The 15,647-nt window shown below is 40.7% G+C and overlaps 1 protein-coding gene across 3 annotated transcripts in view; it reads right to left on the reverse strand.

Annotated features, from left to right (window-relative positions):
* Window positions 1-15,647, reverse strand: part of ZNF407 (zinc finger protein 407) — a 383,689-nt gene that overhangs the window by 113,845 nt on the left and 254,197 nt on the right. For all 3 annotated transcript variants that reach the window (XM_052660331.1, XM_052660332.1, XM_052660333.1), the window contains one exon: window positions 6,098-6,276. In XM_052660331.1, coding sequence (XP_052516291.1) covers window positions 6,098-6,276 — 179 coding nt within the window. The remainder of the gene's footprint in view (window positions 1-6,097; window positions 6,277-15,647) is intronic.

The following is a 15,647-nucleotide window of genomic DNA, read 5'->3' on the forward strand; positions in this document are numbered from 1 at the left end:
GGAAATAAATTTGAGATGATACTTATGGATGAGCTTAATGATACATTTGGAGAAGTACAATTTAATAGGAGTGAGTCAGCATGGATTTACCAAAGGCAATCATGTCAGAAAAAATTTCGTTCCTTTTTAAGTTGAAGTAATAATTGGTTTATGTAAGGAAGAACCAATGAGAAACTGTCAGGATTTTTGGAGATTTTTGGACCTTTTCATAAAATGAATTATTGTACAAAATGTCATGGCATGTGTCAGGGTACCCAACTAACAAAAGGGGATGAAAGTAAGGGGGTTAAAAATAGAGGGCCAAAGACTTCAGGGAAGACGACGTTCCACAAAGCTTCATGCATCAGAACGCTAATGTTTTTAATTAATGATGAAGAAAACCTTTTATATTAGGAAATTTGAATATACCACTAAATGAGAGGGAATGGTTAAGATACAAAAGGCTACAGCTGTTTTATCTTAACCGCGATAGATTAAGCAAATGGCCTCAGAGGTGGAATATGAAATTTAATCTTCCTGAGTATAAAGTGATGCACTTGGATAGAATTAAGGAATCAGTTAAAAATAGTTTAAATGGTACTGAATTGCTTACCATTAAAAAGAAAAAGGATTTGGAATTTTGATAACAGTCAAGCTTTTACATTTTTATTCTTATAACTGGTTAAGAGGAAAATGCAAGGGAATGCAGTTAAATAATACACATCACAAAGAATTAAAAACTGACTGCCTTACAGAGGAATAAAAAATACTATAATTTGTGAAAAGGGTTTATAGATTCATGTGCTATCATCTTGCACAGGCAATAATCTAATATATAATATAAATGACTACATATATATATAAGAACTAAAACCATATCAATACAAATATAATTAAAAAATATGATAGCAGAAAAACTAAGGAACCCAGTGGTGTTGTGTGCTCAGTCGTTAACCGGCTCTGTGTGACCCCCTGGACTGTGGTCCCCCAGGATCCTCTCTCCATGAATTTTCCAGGCAAGAACACTGGAGTGGATTGCCATTTCCTACTCCAGGGGATTTCCCAAACCCAGGAACCGAATCCATGCTTCTTGGGTCTCCTGCACTGGCAGACAGATTCTTCACCAACTGTGCCACCTGGGTTAAGGAAATTAGGAAAAGTACCACGCAATCACTTAATACTTAATGTCTCCTGAAAAGAGAACACCATCTGAGTCTTACCTTTGGAAAAGGCATAAACATTTACTACATTTAAAGTTCCAGCTTCTCAGAGGAGAATATGGGACAACCAAGCCCCAAACTCCTAGCCTCCACTCAGTGCCTGACCCAGCCACACCCGGGCCCCCAGGGGGCATCTATGCACACACGCGCGCGCACACACACACACACACACACACACACACACACAGTGAGCACATTTCCAATCTGACCAGCAGAGGCGTCATGTGGAGGCTGTCTCTTGGAATTTGTGAGAAAAAAATCTTCTTCGTCAGTATGACCAGCAGAGCTCCGGCATACCTCCTCTGCCCTCTCCTTCACCTTCTCTTCTCTGTCTTCCCTTCTTTCAGGTTATTTTAAAGTATTCTGAGATATAACCACCCAAGTCTAACCGAAGGTCACCTGTACTGCAAACATAAAGTGTTTAATTCCTTCTCAAGGTGTAGTGAATGAACACCAAACTTATTCATGGATAAGAGAGATGGGAGAAATACAATAGGTAAAACCATAAAGCTCAAATAAAGGTCGTTTTTTAGATGGAGTACATTTCACTTAACAAAAAAACTGTAATGTAAAATGACAGAAAAATTCTGGCCACTCGTAATTTGACATCAATGTTGGAGGATTAATGTGATTGTAAAACTCTCATCATCGTAGATCTACAATGGACCTAAATGAACCTCCTTAGAAATTTAGGGTTAAGGGAATCCTGGTTTTTTTTTTTAAAGTACAGAACTCATAGAAGAGCTTGAAGAACTTTCTCCAATTGAACACAACCTCATCGCAATGTTAGAAATAAGAAACAGAACCACACCACTGCTTCTCATCCCAGGGAAAACAGACCCTGGTTTCTAACACCACAGAATACTCTTTGCTGTTTTAATATTTAATGAAAAATGAAATCATACAGAATATGCTCCTTTTTGTTTGGCTAACTTCATCCAAAGATACGACTGTCAGATTTATTCATGCTGTTACTTGAGCTGTAGTTCAATCATTCTCATTGCTGTAGAGTATTCCTTCGGGTAAACACACAAACCTTTCTACACTCTACTTGGTGGATGTTTCAGTAGTTTGGGGTTTTGACTATGATGAGCATATTGATAAATATATTAAGTATAAATAATAAAGTAAAAGAATATTTCACGTTAAAGCTGTGACAGCAGAAACAAAATGCAGCTATATGCTGTTTATAAGGAAGCTGGTATAGTTAAACAATAAGAAATACAGAATGATGGCAAGAAGTGTTACTACAGATGAAAAGGAACATTCATAGTGACAACAGTGATAGAGAACTGTTTTTTTCTTTTTTATCACAGGTAGGTATGTGTAGAAAACAAATTTAAAGTTCCAAGTGCCCAGTGATTTACCTTTAAAATATATAAAGTCAAAATTAACAGGAAAAACAGACACCCCACAATCATGGTGGGCAGCTTTTACCTCTCTCAACACAGCTGATTGGCTTAGCATTTAAAAAATCAGTAAGAGAGAGACAACCTGAGCAATACAGTTAACAAATGAGGTAAGTGATATACAAGAAGCAGAATACAGCACCAAACAACACCAAACTCCCTAGTGTCTCAAACATTTACCAAACCCCACCAAATCCCAGGCATAAAGAAAGTATAAACAAATTTCAAAGGATTAAAGTAATTCAGACTCTGTGCTGTGAGCACAATAGATATAAGCTAGAAGTCAATTTATATTACTATTTCAATAGTTAACAAAAAGATAATTAGAAGATCCCTAAATGCCTTGGATTTCTAAACAATCCACTTTTATTCAGAAAATAAATAGCCACTTGTATCTTGTTATTCAAAAAAGCTATAGCTGAAATTAAAGCTCACATACAGCCTTTAGTTCTCGGGAGTATGAAATGGTAAATTATATCAAAATCATTCTCCTAATTCCCCCCCAAAATTGAGAAAAAAGACAATGAATCATCAACAAAAGCAAACAGAGAAGAAGAAAACTGGGCAAACATGGATGCCAAACAGTATCACATCCAACAGCTTACACATTGTACCATCTCTGTTAGGCCTTATAAGAATGTGCTGTAGGCACTGCCATCCCCAGTTTACAGACTGAGACCCATACAGTTAAAACAGGGTTTCCCAAGTCATTCAACCGGCGAACGAGCGCTGAAGCTAAACCTGTCCTGCCCTGAGGGCCACGCACACAGACACACGGGACACTACAAGGCAGCTGGACGCCCCCCTGTAGGCCCCCTCGGCGGACGCACAACTGCAGCAAACACTCTTCCTACAGAACTGCTTGTTAAAGACAAACAAGCAAACAAGCAAAAACCTGAACAGCTCATTTAACATATACATTTCCAAACAGCATCTCAACAAAAATTTAAAATACCCCAATGACACTGTATACAATTTTCTGTTGCTGGTGTTTCATGTTTTCCTTCTCATGAGGCCACGAGATGTTTGAGCCACATGGGAGAGCCAAGTCAGATCGCGAGTGCATTTGTTTACTTGTGTTGAGTGGCTGAAAAGAACTGCTTCATATGCGTCACTGAACTCTGGATCACAGAATTCTCAACAGATTAGTAGCGCTGACAGCAGAGGAAGGCAGCTGCCAGTCGTCATCAGGCCAGGGCCATAAACCACTCTGAGGAGTCCAGGCCACCTCTGGACCCTCCCGGGAACCATCCATCACAGATTTACCCCAAGTGCTGTCTAATCCTTCACCAGACAGCCTGGGAGGAGAGGAGCCCCAGCTGCTTCAGTATCTCCCTTTCACATCGAGGAAGGTGCTTCCCACATACTCAGGAAGGCCTTACAGATGACTTAGAAATACAAGGTTAACAAGTCAGTATAAAAACTCTGCCCTTTAAAAGTTTTCTCTGAACTGAGCTAAGTTTATCAAAGCAAATATATTACTGAAGAGGGATACTGCCTTGCACAGGGTGGAATAAACACCCCAAGTGCACCAAAGGAATTCATTTGTAAAAATACTGAGGAACGCTATTATCAATTCTGGAGAGAAAGGTTCTAACAGAATCACTGAAACACAAACAGAAAACTAGGATTCTATGCACAAGAGCATACACACATAAACAAAGAAACTAGAATAATTTTTCTAAGTAAATTTTTATACAAATGATGTCTCAAAAGGAATACTGCATGACCAGGGCAGCTATGGCATATGCAAAAGCAATGTGTTTCTTTGGTTTGCAATTAGCTTCCTCCCCCTTTCTTTGCTGTTTACTTCATCTAACAAGTTAGAGATACCTTATTTTAGGAAAACGACCTAGTTTCAATGCCTAATTGGTACAATGGAAGAGAGAGACAGAATACATCAATATTGCATCTTGAGAAGCAGGCACTGGAAACTACCTTGAAAATGCTATGCTGCTGACAACCCACCATCAATTTAGATGGTGTCACCTGGCCATTTCTTCAAGTACCAGCGTTTAGGCAATATTTTCTGACATCTGCATTGTCATGCATTCATAACAACAAAGAACCCACAGGTACTGATGGCCAGAAGATATTTCAATTTGACTTTATCTGTTTTTGTGAACTAAAACTGATAATCTGTCTAGTTCAAAAGCTTTTCAGTAACAACCTCACCAAAAAGCAAAGAGTATTGACCCCGTTTTTCTTTTTCAAACACAGACCTGGGTACAGCAGAGATGACTAAATAGGGCTCTTCACTGTGACTTAAAAGAGTCGATCATATGAGCATAAACAGAGAAATCTGAAAGAACATATCAGCGGAAAACAAATAACAACGTTATATGCAATGTCAAATGTATCAGGACTATTATTCTAACTCATGGAGCTCTTTCTCCTTCACGCAGACATTCCGTGAGCACACGTCACTGACACATTTTGCAAGGGCAGCGCTGCACCTCGGTGGGATTCCCACGACTTTCAGGCACTAGTGTCACAGGGCCAGCAGCATCAACAGCACCCACAATCCTTTGCACTGAGCCTGCTAAGAGCTTCATAGCCAATTATCTTTTTAAATTCTCACAATGGCCCTTTACATAGATACCACCACGCCAATTTACGTCCAAGCAATTAACCTGCAGTGATGCGGTAAGCCTGCCTGTGACCCACCCAGCCAGGAAGGGGAGGAGAGTTGAGGTACAGCTCCAACAGCTCCAAAGCACCTGCCAGAGACATCCCCGATCACCTCGCATTATTTAAATCAGCCCCGTCTGGGCTCCGGTTAGGAACCTCCTCTACACGTCCTGTAGGGGATGCGTCCTTAACAGGCCTCACCCTTGCCACCCGTCCCCTGGCCGCCCACACAGAATTCACACCCAGGCCCTCTGAATGCACAGGTTAATGCTGTGCTTAACCTGCATTGGGGCTGCGTTGCTGCTCCTCCCACAGCATCTGACGGCCACTCCAATGAGGCAGGGGTGATCTCAGCAGCCCCTGCCACTGCTGCTGCCCGCGCCCTGTGCGACCGTCCCTGCTGATGCCTGGGACGTAGGGCGCCCTGTTACCCCTTTCGGGTTCTCCTGTTCTCCTCACTCACACGCTTCCCCTTCCAGTACTTACCAGAAAACCATGGGGCCAAGGAACAGGGCATAACAATTTAAATCACAAACATTTGTTGAAAATGTTAAAAACCTTATCATCAGTCAAAATATGAAGCTCAAACACCCACAACAGTCTCAGTTCAACTGCGTTCAGAATATTTGCTCTTAACAACTGTGGGGAGATTATTTCACCATATTTGCTCCTGATGGAATAGAATGGAAACGACCTGCTTTCACAGTCGAGGGGACAAGAGCAAGTGTACTTTTCTTATCAGTCTTGAAGCGGATACTGTCACACATGCTACCACATCCAGATAACTGCTAATGCACGAACAGCCTGACAGCCACTGCGACGAGCGAAGCGTTTCATGCAGCAGTTTTCGTTTCCTACCTGCGTGCAGGTAGGCCAGGTCAGGGTTCTCGATGTCCGGATGCTGTTCTTTCAGGTGGTTCCGGAACTCCACGGGGATATTGGTGCCATAGTCACACTTGGGGCAGTTGTACATCTTGACACCTTCGTGTTTGCCTGTGTGGAGAATGTGTTTGCGGATGTTTTCAGCACAGTTTGACCTACGAAGTAAGAAAGCAGAGTAAATGGAAGTAAGGTCACATCACTAACATTGAACCACAAACCCGGACGTCAGTGACCCTCACACCGGCCTCGGGAGCATCAGGTATTGTGCTAAGTGGCTAATCCAGGAGGCGGGAACACTCGTCTCCTGCGTGCTGATCTCCAGGCTGCCCTTTTATCTAGTGATTCACTTCTATGCAGAACCGGAAACACAAAGCCCCAAGTTCTATGATTTTAATACAAATTATTCAGGTACCACTTGAGGGCAGTGAAGGAGTTTCCTTAATCCCAAGAACACACCTTTCACCATGAGGAGCCGTGCAAAGGGAAGGCCTGCCACTCCCACTGAACTGGAAACAAAGGCACCTTGGCTTCAAGTTCTGTCACGAGAGCGGCTCCAAAGTCAAGCTCTCAAACCATCTGAAGACAGAAAAGTAGCTGCAAGCAGCCCCTCACCGCACATTTGGGCAACGTGCTAAGTGCCAGTCAGGTTTCTGCATGGGTGCAGGTTTCCAAGAGGGATGGGCTGAATAAAGAGTGAAGGACCCGAGTACTTTACACGAAATTGTCCCTGACAGTGGGCTCCTCTCCCGCTGCTTTCCTGCAGATGCAGAAGTGCCAGGCCTGAGATGACCAGAACCTCTGGCACAGGCAGCTGCTGCTGAGGCAGAGTGTTTGTTTTGTCTGCTCCCATCCCTCCCAGCACGGGTCAGCGACCGAGCCCAGACCCGTCCACACACACCGCTGCCTTCCCTCTGTCTCTGTTGTTGTTAGAACATCACCAGAAAGTGCCTGACACAGATCCAAGCAGGAGTGTGTGTGTGTGTGTGTGTGTGTGTGTGTGTGTGCGCGCGCGCGCGCTTTCCAACAGAGCAAAATGAAATTCCAAAGAAAGCACTATGTTTATCAGTCTTTCCTGCCAGTACTGCTGAAGGACAAAATCCTGCAGGCTGATTTGAAGAAAATAAAGTTAGGACACTGTAGGGATTTAGCAAACACATCTCACCAACACACAGATTCAGATGATGGAAGGCTGCACACAGAGGCCGTCTGTGGCTCTCACAGCCCCACACTGCTAAGTGGAATCATGCTTCTGTGTAAGACATAACTGCACCTGGGGATGCACCTGGGGAGCTGGTGAAGAATGCATATGTGGTTATCATCCCCAACTTTATAGGAGCTCTGCATCAAGATGGTAACACAGAAGACCATCTGAAGGCAGGTGAAAAGAACGCTCACCCTGTGATGATGGAAAGGAAGAGGGCCAGTTGTGGATTCCCCAGCTGGTGGGGTGAACCGTGCCGAATCACTGCCTGAGTCTGCAGATCACCTCCCGTGTTTTCCATGGCAGCACAGACAGTCCTAAACGCACATTGTTTGCTGACGTTGGAGAGTAAGCACAAGTCTGCTGCTGCTGTTGCTGCTAAGTCGCTTCAGTTGTGTCCAACTCTGTTCGACCCCTGAGACAGCAGCCCACAAGGCTCCCCTGTCCCTGGGATTCTCCAGGCAAGAACACTGGAGTGAGTTGCCATTTCCTTCTCCAATGCATGAAAGTGAAAAGCGAAAGTGAAGTCGTTCAGTCGTGTCTGACTCTGAGCGACCCCATGGACTGCAGCCTACCATGCTCTTCCGTCCATGGGATTTTCCAGGCAAGAGTACTGGAGTGGGGTGCCATTGCCTTCTCCGACAAGTCTGCTACTATACTTAATTAGGACTGATTCTCTGGTGCCATCTCTGGTGCTACCTACATTCTCCCTTTATGGAGAAAGCAAGGCATTAAGAGTCATCAAGGACAACTGCTGGTCAGGGAAGGAAAATTACCAAAATATACACATTTCAGGATACAGTGCTCACTTAAATGGCGGATAGTATAAGCAATGATACTTAATCTTTGATGAAGGAAGGAAGAGATGACTTTGAAAAGAGAGTATTTTGTTTTTGAGACATGTGTATCTTGGATAAAAATAAACCAGTATCTCTTAGAACATCAACTGCATGTGGAATCTAGCAATCAGGGGACTATTAATGAAGCAAGTAAAAATGGAGAGGGAGGGTTTAAAAGGAGAGAAGCTTCTTTCATCTAAAAATATAGAATAAAACAAAGGAGAAGTGTGGGACTTGGTGTTTTAGGTTAAGGATCATTTCATACATATATTTTATACCTCTTTTTATTTGTGACATACATACTATTTGTATACTTGATTTTATGTAAATAATAAATATGTATGTATATATAATCTATTTTATACACACATCTAAGAAACATAAAATATATGCAAATGAGAAGAAAATACAGTCAATGTCTTTCTGCAATTGAAAAGATACATTTCATGGATAACGGCATATTTGTGTGCTATTGTCTGTTATGATGTCATACAATACAAATTTTTAAAAAAATATTGAGATTAAAAAGGAACAACCCTGAAATCAAACTATTGCAGTCCAACCCTAAAAAGCAGAAGCTCTAACATATTGTATTAACATCATTTAAAGCAGCTACAGAGTCCTGCGGGCTGCAGTTCCCACACTAGAGACTACCATGAGACAGACAGCTCACTGTGTAGCAATGTTGCAACACTCAGTTGACAACAAGTAGGCTAGATAACTTCAGCCAAGCAGTTCTGAATGATACTCAGCCCCCAAATGATGTTTTTTTCCCAAATACTGAAAGAACTTACAACTAGTAATAAGAATGGTAAGTTGAAGAGGGACTAATGAAGAACAGGTCAGGCAGGAGAAGTAAGGATGGTCTGAAACATTATTTCAAACAACGTCCAACCTTGGTTTGCCAGGAAATAATAGCAGTGATGTGAAGAGGGCATTCAATTATTAGGAGTCAGCGACTGAATGTATCTTTAGTTTGACACTGATTCTTAAGGTAAAGAGTATATTTTTGCCCCATGTTCCTAGACTGCAAGATTTAATATTATTAAGATGGCAATACTCCTCAAATTGATGTATAGATTCAGTACTACTGCTGCTGCTGCTAAGTTGCTTCAGTCGTGTCCGACTCTGTGCGACCCCACAGACGGCAGCCTCTGAGGCTCCCCTGTCCCTGGGATTCTCCAGGCAAGAACACTGGAGTGGGTTGCCATTTCCTTCTCCAATGCATGAAAGTGAAAGTGAAAGTGAAGTCGCTCAGTTGTGTCCGACTCTTAGCAACCCCGTGGACTGCGGCCCACCAGGCTCCTCCGTCCATGGGATTTTCCAGGCAAGAACACTGGAGTGGGGTGCCATTGCCTTCTCCGAGATTCAGTACAATCCTATCAAAATCTCAGCTGGATTTCTTACCAAAGTTGAAATACTGATCCTGAAGTTCATATGGAAATGCACGGAACCTAAAAGACTCAATACAGTTTCACAAAGAACTATGTTGGAGGACTCATGCTTTCTGATCACGAAACTTCCTATGAAGCAGTAATAATCAGAACAGTGAGGTGCAAGAGAAAGGACAGATGGAACAGTGCTCAGCGGGAGGTGGGAGCTGGGGGCATGGTTCCATGGGAGGTGAGATGCCTCAGGGCGATGCTGTAGGCTCCTCATGGGGAACAGGGGTTCAGGCCGGACTCACTGGGCCCACGAGTGCAAGCACTGAGTTTATGAGGAAGGCAGTGTAAAGTCTGAGGACATTTCAAATGAAATTTTGAAATACATGTTGAAAGTCTCAAGGCAGCTCTCTCTCTCTCTCTATATATATATACATATAAGTATGGCCTTGGCTGGGCAGTTAGTAAAAGGACCAGAGATGGGAGCTGATTGATTTTAGGGCTTCTTAAAATATGTAATAAAGGAAATATTCAGTTCAGAGGCATTGCATTTTAAAATAATAAATTAATAAAAATAACAAATGACAGAGTCTTCTAGAATACCACAAAATTATGTCAGTGCTACACACTTGCTGCTTATTAACACAAAATAATAAGTTTATGTTATTTAAGGAGAAGGAAGCTTAAAAAACAATTCTACTAAATATTTTTTCTCTTTTATTTCTGATACTATCTTTACGATTTTCTATGTGCAGTATCATGTCATCTGCGAACAGTGAGAGCTTTACTACTTCTTTTCCGATCTGGATCCCTTTTATTTCTTTTTCTTCTCTGACTGCTGTAGCTAGGACTTCCAGAACTATGCTGAATAACAGTGGTGAAAGTGGATACCCTTGTTTTGTTCCTGATCTTACGGGGAACACTTTCAGTTTTTCACCATTGAGATTAATGTTTGCTGTAGGCTTCTTATTATATATGGCCTTTACCATGTTGAGGCAGGTTTGTTCTATGCCCATGTTTTGAAGATTTTTAATCATAAATGGGTGCTGAATTTTGTCAAAGTCTTTTTCTGCATCTATTGAGATTATCATATGGTTTTTACCTTTCAATTTACTAAAATGGTGAGCCACATTGATTGATTTGTGTATACTGAAGAATCCTTGCATCCCTGAAATACACCCAACTTGATCATGGTGTATGAGCTTTTTGCTGTGTTGCTGAGTTCTGTTTGCTAGAATTCTGTTTGCTAAAATTCTGTTGAGGATTTTCCCATCTATGTCCATCAGTGATACTGGCCTGCAGTTTTCTTTTCCTGTGTTGTCTTTGTCTGGTTTGGTATCTGGGTGACGGCAGCCTAGTAGCATGAGTTTGGAAGTTTTCCTCTGAAACTTTTTGAAAGAGTTTTAGAAGGACAGGATTTAGCTCTTCTCTAAATGTTTGATAGAGTTCTCCTGTGAAGCCATCTGGTCCTGGGCTCTTGTTTTTTGGGAGGATTTAGATCACAGCTTCAATTTCAGTGCTTCTTATTGGGTTGTTCATAATTTCTATTTCTTCCTGGTTCAGTCTTGGAAGTTCTTAAGAATCTCTCCATTTCTTCCAGGTTATCCATTTTATTGCCATATAATTGTTCATAAAAGTCTCCTAAAGTCCTTTGTATTTCTGCATTGTCTGTTGTAACCTTTCCTTTTTCATTTCTAATTTTGTTGATTTGATTCTTCTTTTTTTCTTGATGGGTCTGGCTAAATGTTTGTCAATTTTGTTTATCTTCTTCAAGAACCAGTTTTTAGTTTTATTAATCTTTACTATTGTTTCTTTCATTTCTTTTTCATTTATTTCTGCTCGGATCTTTATGATTTCTTTCCTTCTACTAATTTTGGGGGCTTTTTGTTCTTTTTCCAGTTGTTTTAGTGTAAAGTTAGGTTGTCTATTTGATGTTTCTCTTGTTTCTTGAGGTAGGATTGTATTGCTATAACCTTCCCTCTTAGAAATGCTTCAGCCGCATCCCATAGGTTTTGAGTTGTTGTGTCTTCATTGTTATTTGTTTTTAGAAATTTTGTGATTTCCCTTTTTCTTCAGTAACCTGCTGGTTATTTAGAAATATATTGCTTAATCTCCACATGTTTGTGTTTCTTTGTTTTTTTCTTGTAATTGATATCTAGTCTCATAGCATGGTCAGAGAAGATGCTTGATACAATTTCAGTTTTCTTAAATTTACTGAGTTTTGATTTGTGACCAAAGATGCATCTATCCTAGAGAATGTTCCATGTGCACTTGAGAAGAAGGTGTATTCTTCTGCATTTAGAAGCAATGTCCTGAAGATAACAATGAGATCCATCTCATCTAATGTATCATTTAAGACTTGTGTTTCCTTATTAATTTTCTGTTTTGATGATCTGTCCATTGGTGTGAGTGGGGTGTTAAAGTCTCCTACTATCATTGTGTTACCGTCAATTTCTCCTTTTATGTCTCGTATTGTTTGTCTTATATACTGAGGTGCTCCTATGTTAGGTGCATAGATATTTACAGTTGTTATGTCTTCCTCTTGGATTGATCCCTTGATCATTATGTAGTGTCCTTCTTTATCTCTTATAATCTTCTTTATTTTAAGGTCTATTTTGTCTGATATGGAGATTGCTACTCCAGCTTTCTTTTGCTTCCATTTGCATGGAATATATTTTTCCATCCTCTCACTTTCAGTCTACATGTGTCTTTAGGTCTGAAGTGGGTTTCTTGTAGACAGCATATACATGGGTCTTGTTTTTGTATCCATTCAGCCAGTCTGTGTCTTTAGGTTGGAGCATTTAATCCATTTACATTTAAAGTAATTATTGATATATATCTTCCTATTGCCATTTTCTTAATTGTTTGGGGTTGATTTTGTAGGTCTTTTTTTCTTCTGTATTTCTTGACTATAATAAGTCCCTTTAACATTTGCTGGAAAGCTGGATTGGTGGTACTGACTTCTCTTAACTTTTGCTTGTCTAAAAAGCTTTTGATTTCTCCATCAATTTTGAATGAGATCCTTGCCAGGTACAGTAATCTTGGTTATAAATTTTTCCCTTTCAGTACTTTAAATATATCCTGCCATTCCCTTCTGGCCTGCAGAGTTTCTGCTGAAAGATCAGCTGCTAAGTGTATGGGGTTTCCCTTGTATGTTGCTTTTCCCTCACTTCTTTTAATATTCTTTGTGTTTAGTCTTTGTTAGTTTGATTAGTACGTGTCTTGGTGTGTTTCTCCTTGGGTTTATCCTGTATGGGACTCTTTGTGCCTCTTGGACTTGATTGACTATTTTCTTTTCCACGTTGGGGAAACTTTCAACTACAGTCTCTTCAAAAATTTTCTCATACCCTTTTTCTCTTCTTCTGGGATACCTATAATTGGAATGTTGGTGCAATTGATATTGCCCCAGAGGTCTCTGAGACTATCCTCATATCCTCAGTTCTTTTCATTCTTTTCACTTGATTCTGTTCCTCAGAAATTATTTCCGCCATTTTATCTTCCAGCTCACTAATTCATTCTTCTGCTTCAGATATTTTGCTGTTGATTCCTTCTAGAGTATTTTTAATTTCAGTAATTGTGCTGTTTGTATGTTTATTCTTTAATTCTTCTATGTCTTTGTTAATTGATTCTTGCATTTTCTTCATTTTATTTTCAAGGTTTTTGATCATCTTTACTATCATTATTCTGAGTTTTTTTTCAGGTAGTTTGCCTATTTTCTCTTCATTTATTTGGACTTCTGTGTTTCTAGTTTGTTCCTACACTTGTGTAGCATATCTCTGCCTTTTCATTATTTTTTTTTAACTTATTGTGTTTGAGGTCTCATTTTCCCAGGCTTCAGGGTTGAATTCTTTCTTCCTTTTCATTTCTGCCCTCCAGTGGTTTGTGTAAGCTTCAGAGAGGGTGAGATTTGTGCTGAGTTTTTTTGTTTGTTTGTTCATTTTTCCTCTGATGGGCAAGGCTGAGTGAGGTGGTAATCTTGTCTGCTGATGACTGGGTTTGTATTTTTGTTTTGTTTGTTGTTTAGATGAGGCGTCCTGCACAGGGTGCTACTGGTAGTTGGGTGATGCTGGGTCTTGTATTCAGGTGGTTTCGTTTATGTGAGTTCTCACTATTTGATACTCCTTAGGGTTAGTTCTCTGGCAGTCTAGGGTCTTAGAGTCAGTGCTCCCACACCAAAGGCTCAGGGCTGGATCTTTCAGGAGAAGTTCTGCAGTTAACAGCCACTCAGGAAACTTCGTTAATAAAAAGGATCAAGTCATTCAGAAGGGGAAACTGATGCTGAAAGCTGACACCTGTCCACATGTTGTCATCAGCAGAATCCGGTTTAGAGGTCCCAATTTCTGAGCAAGAAACTTCCCATCCAAGAGAGCAGAGGAGAGCATGGTTCATCCCAGAAGAGCTCCTATTTTTTTCTCTTTTGATACATGTGATTTCAGTTATTAAAAAATTACTGTACCACTAAGGTTGTTGAAAAAACATACCTTCACATATTTCAAACATCAAACAGTCTAAAAATGAGACAGAGACAGTGAATTCTCTTCCTACCACAGCCTGGATCACCACCCTCTTACCCTAGACCATGGACACAGAATCACTAACTGCCCATCAATCTTTTGGGCGAACTAACAATTTTTTTTTCAATGCACAAACACACTGTATCTTCTTCTCTACCCGCTTCCTGTATGTAAATCTGTTGGCATAACACGTGATGGCATCTTACTTTTTTCACCTAACAGCAGGGCAGGGGGACCTCTCCACATGACTATATAAGAGCACAGCATCCTTCCTGACATCTCCCTTCCTCCGCCACCCTACCACTCCCTCCCTAGGCTTCACCTCCTTTCCTTCCTTTGTTAATAGCTACACAGAATTTCCTGGTAAGGACAGAGAATACCACATTTAACTGATCCTCTACTGATGAGCATCTAGGTCATTTCTGATCATTCACTAGTGTAAACAAGTTTGTGATGAATAATCTAGTGTAAACAAGCTTGTGATGAATTCTCTTGTGAAACTTTCACTTTCTCAGGATGCCAAGAGAATGTCACAATGCCAAGTGGAATTGCTTCAAATGTCAATGGGCATATGCTTTTGTAGTTTTGATCAATGCTGCCAAATGGCCCTCCAGAGGAGGTGTAGCGATTCACACTTCCACCAACAATGTTTTAGAGAGCCTGTTTCTGCACAGTCGTGCCAATGTAGTATGTTGTGTTACCAAACTTCCAAGTTTTGCCAATGTGGTGGGTGAAAAATGACAGCTTGAGGCAGGGTTCAATTTCCAACTTTTAACAGTTTTAATCTGCATTTATCTTGTAATGAATAAAGTTGCTTCAAATATTGCAACTCCATGTATACTCTGCTTCCTCTGTACCATTTTCCCATATTTTTATGAGTTGTTTTCCTAAGGGTTGTTAGTCACTCTCTTCTACATAAGGGAGGTAAACTCATTTGTCTATGACAGAAGTAGTAAATATCTCTTCCTTACTTTCAGTTAGACTTTTTTTATAGTATCTTCAGTAAAGTAGAAATGTTTTATTTTGTTCATCTTTTGTCCTGTGGCTTTCTTACTTAGAGGTCATAAGAGGATTGTCCCAAATCGGTTCTAGTACTTGAATAGTTGCATTGTTCCACTAAGTATTAGAGTCCTTTCAAAATTCCCCTAGAGCATGGTGTAAGTTGTGGCTCCACACTGCTCGCCAGATCTCTCACTGACTTGAAGCGCTATCTCCATGAATATCTAATTTATTTGAAGCTAAGTCTGGATTTTCTGTCCCAGTCTGCTGGTCTGTCTTGCATGTGCTCATCCATCGAAATGACCCAGGCTGCACAGGACTCATGTCTGATAGAGTCCATCCACCTGTGTTGCTCTTTCTCCTCCCGGGTCACCAATTCTCCCCCAGGCCATCAGGTGAGCTGACATGGTGGATATGGAGAGTTAACTGTGGAAGCGGAGAGACCTGGGCTGATAATAAAGTAATATCACTAAGACACAATCAGGTAATTTCTGTGTATTTAGCTAATGTGTACTGGTAACATTATCTTAATATAGAAATGCAGAGAGAGCAGGTACAGATGTCACACGCTAATGTGAACATGGATCCCAA

The sequence above is a fragment of the Budorcas taxicolor genome, chromosome 22 (genome assembly GCF_023091745.1).
Source record: "Budorcas taxicolor isolate Tak-1 chromosome 22, Takin1.1, whole genome shotgun sequence".
Classification (NCBI taxonomy): Eukaryota; Metazoa; Chordata; class Mammalia; order Artiodactyla; family Bovidae; genus Budorcas; species Budorcas taxicolor.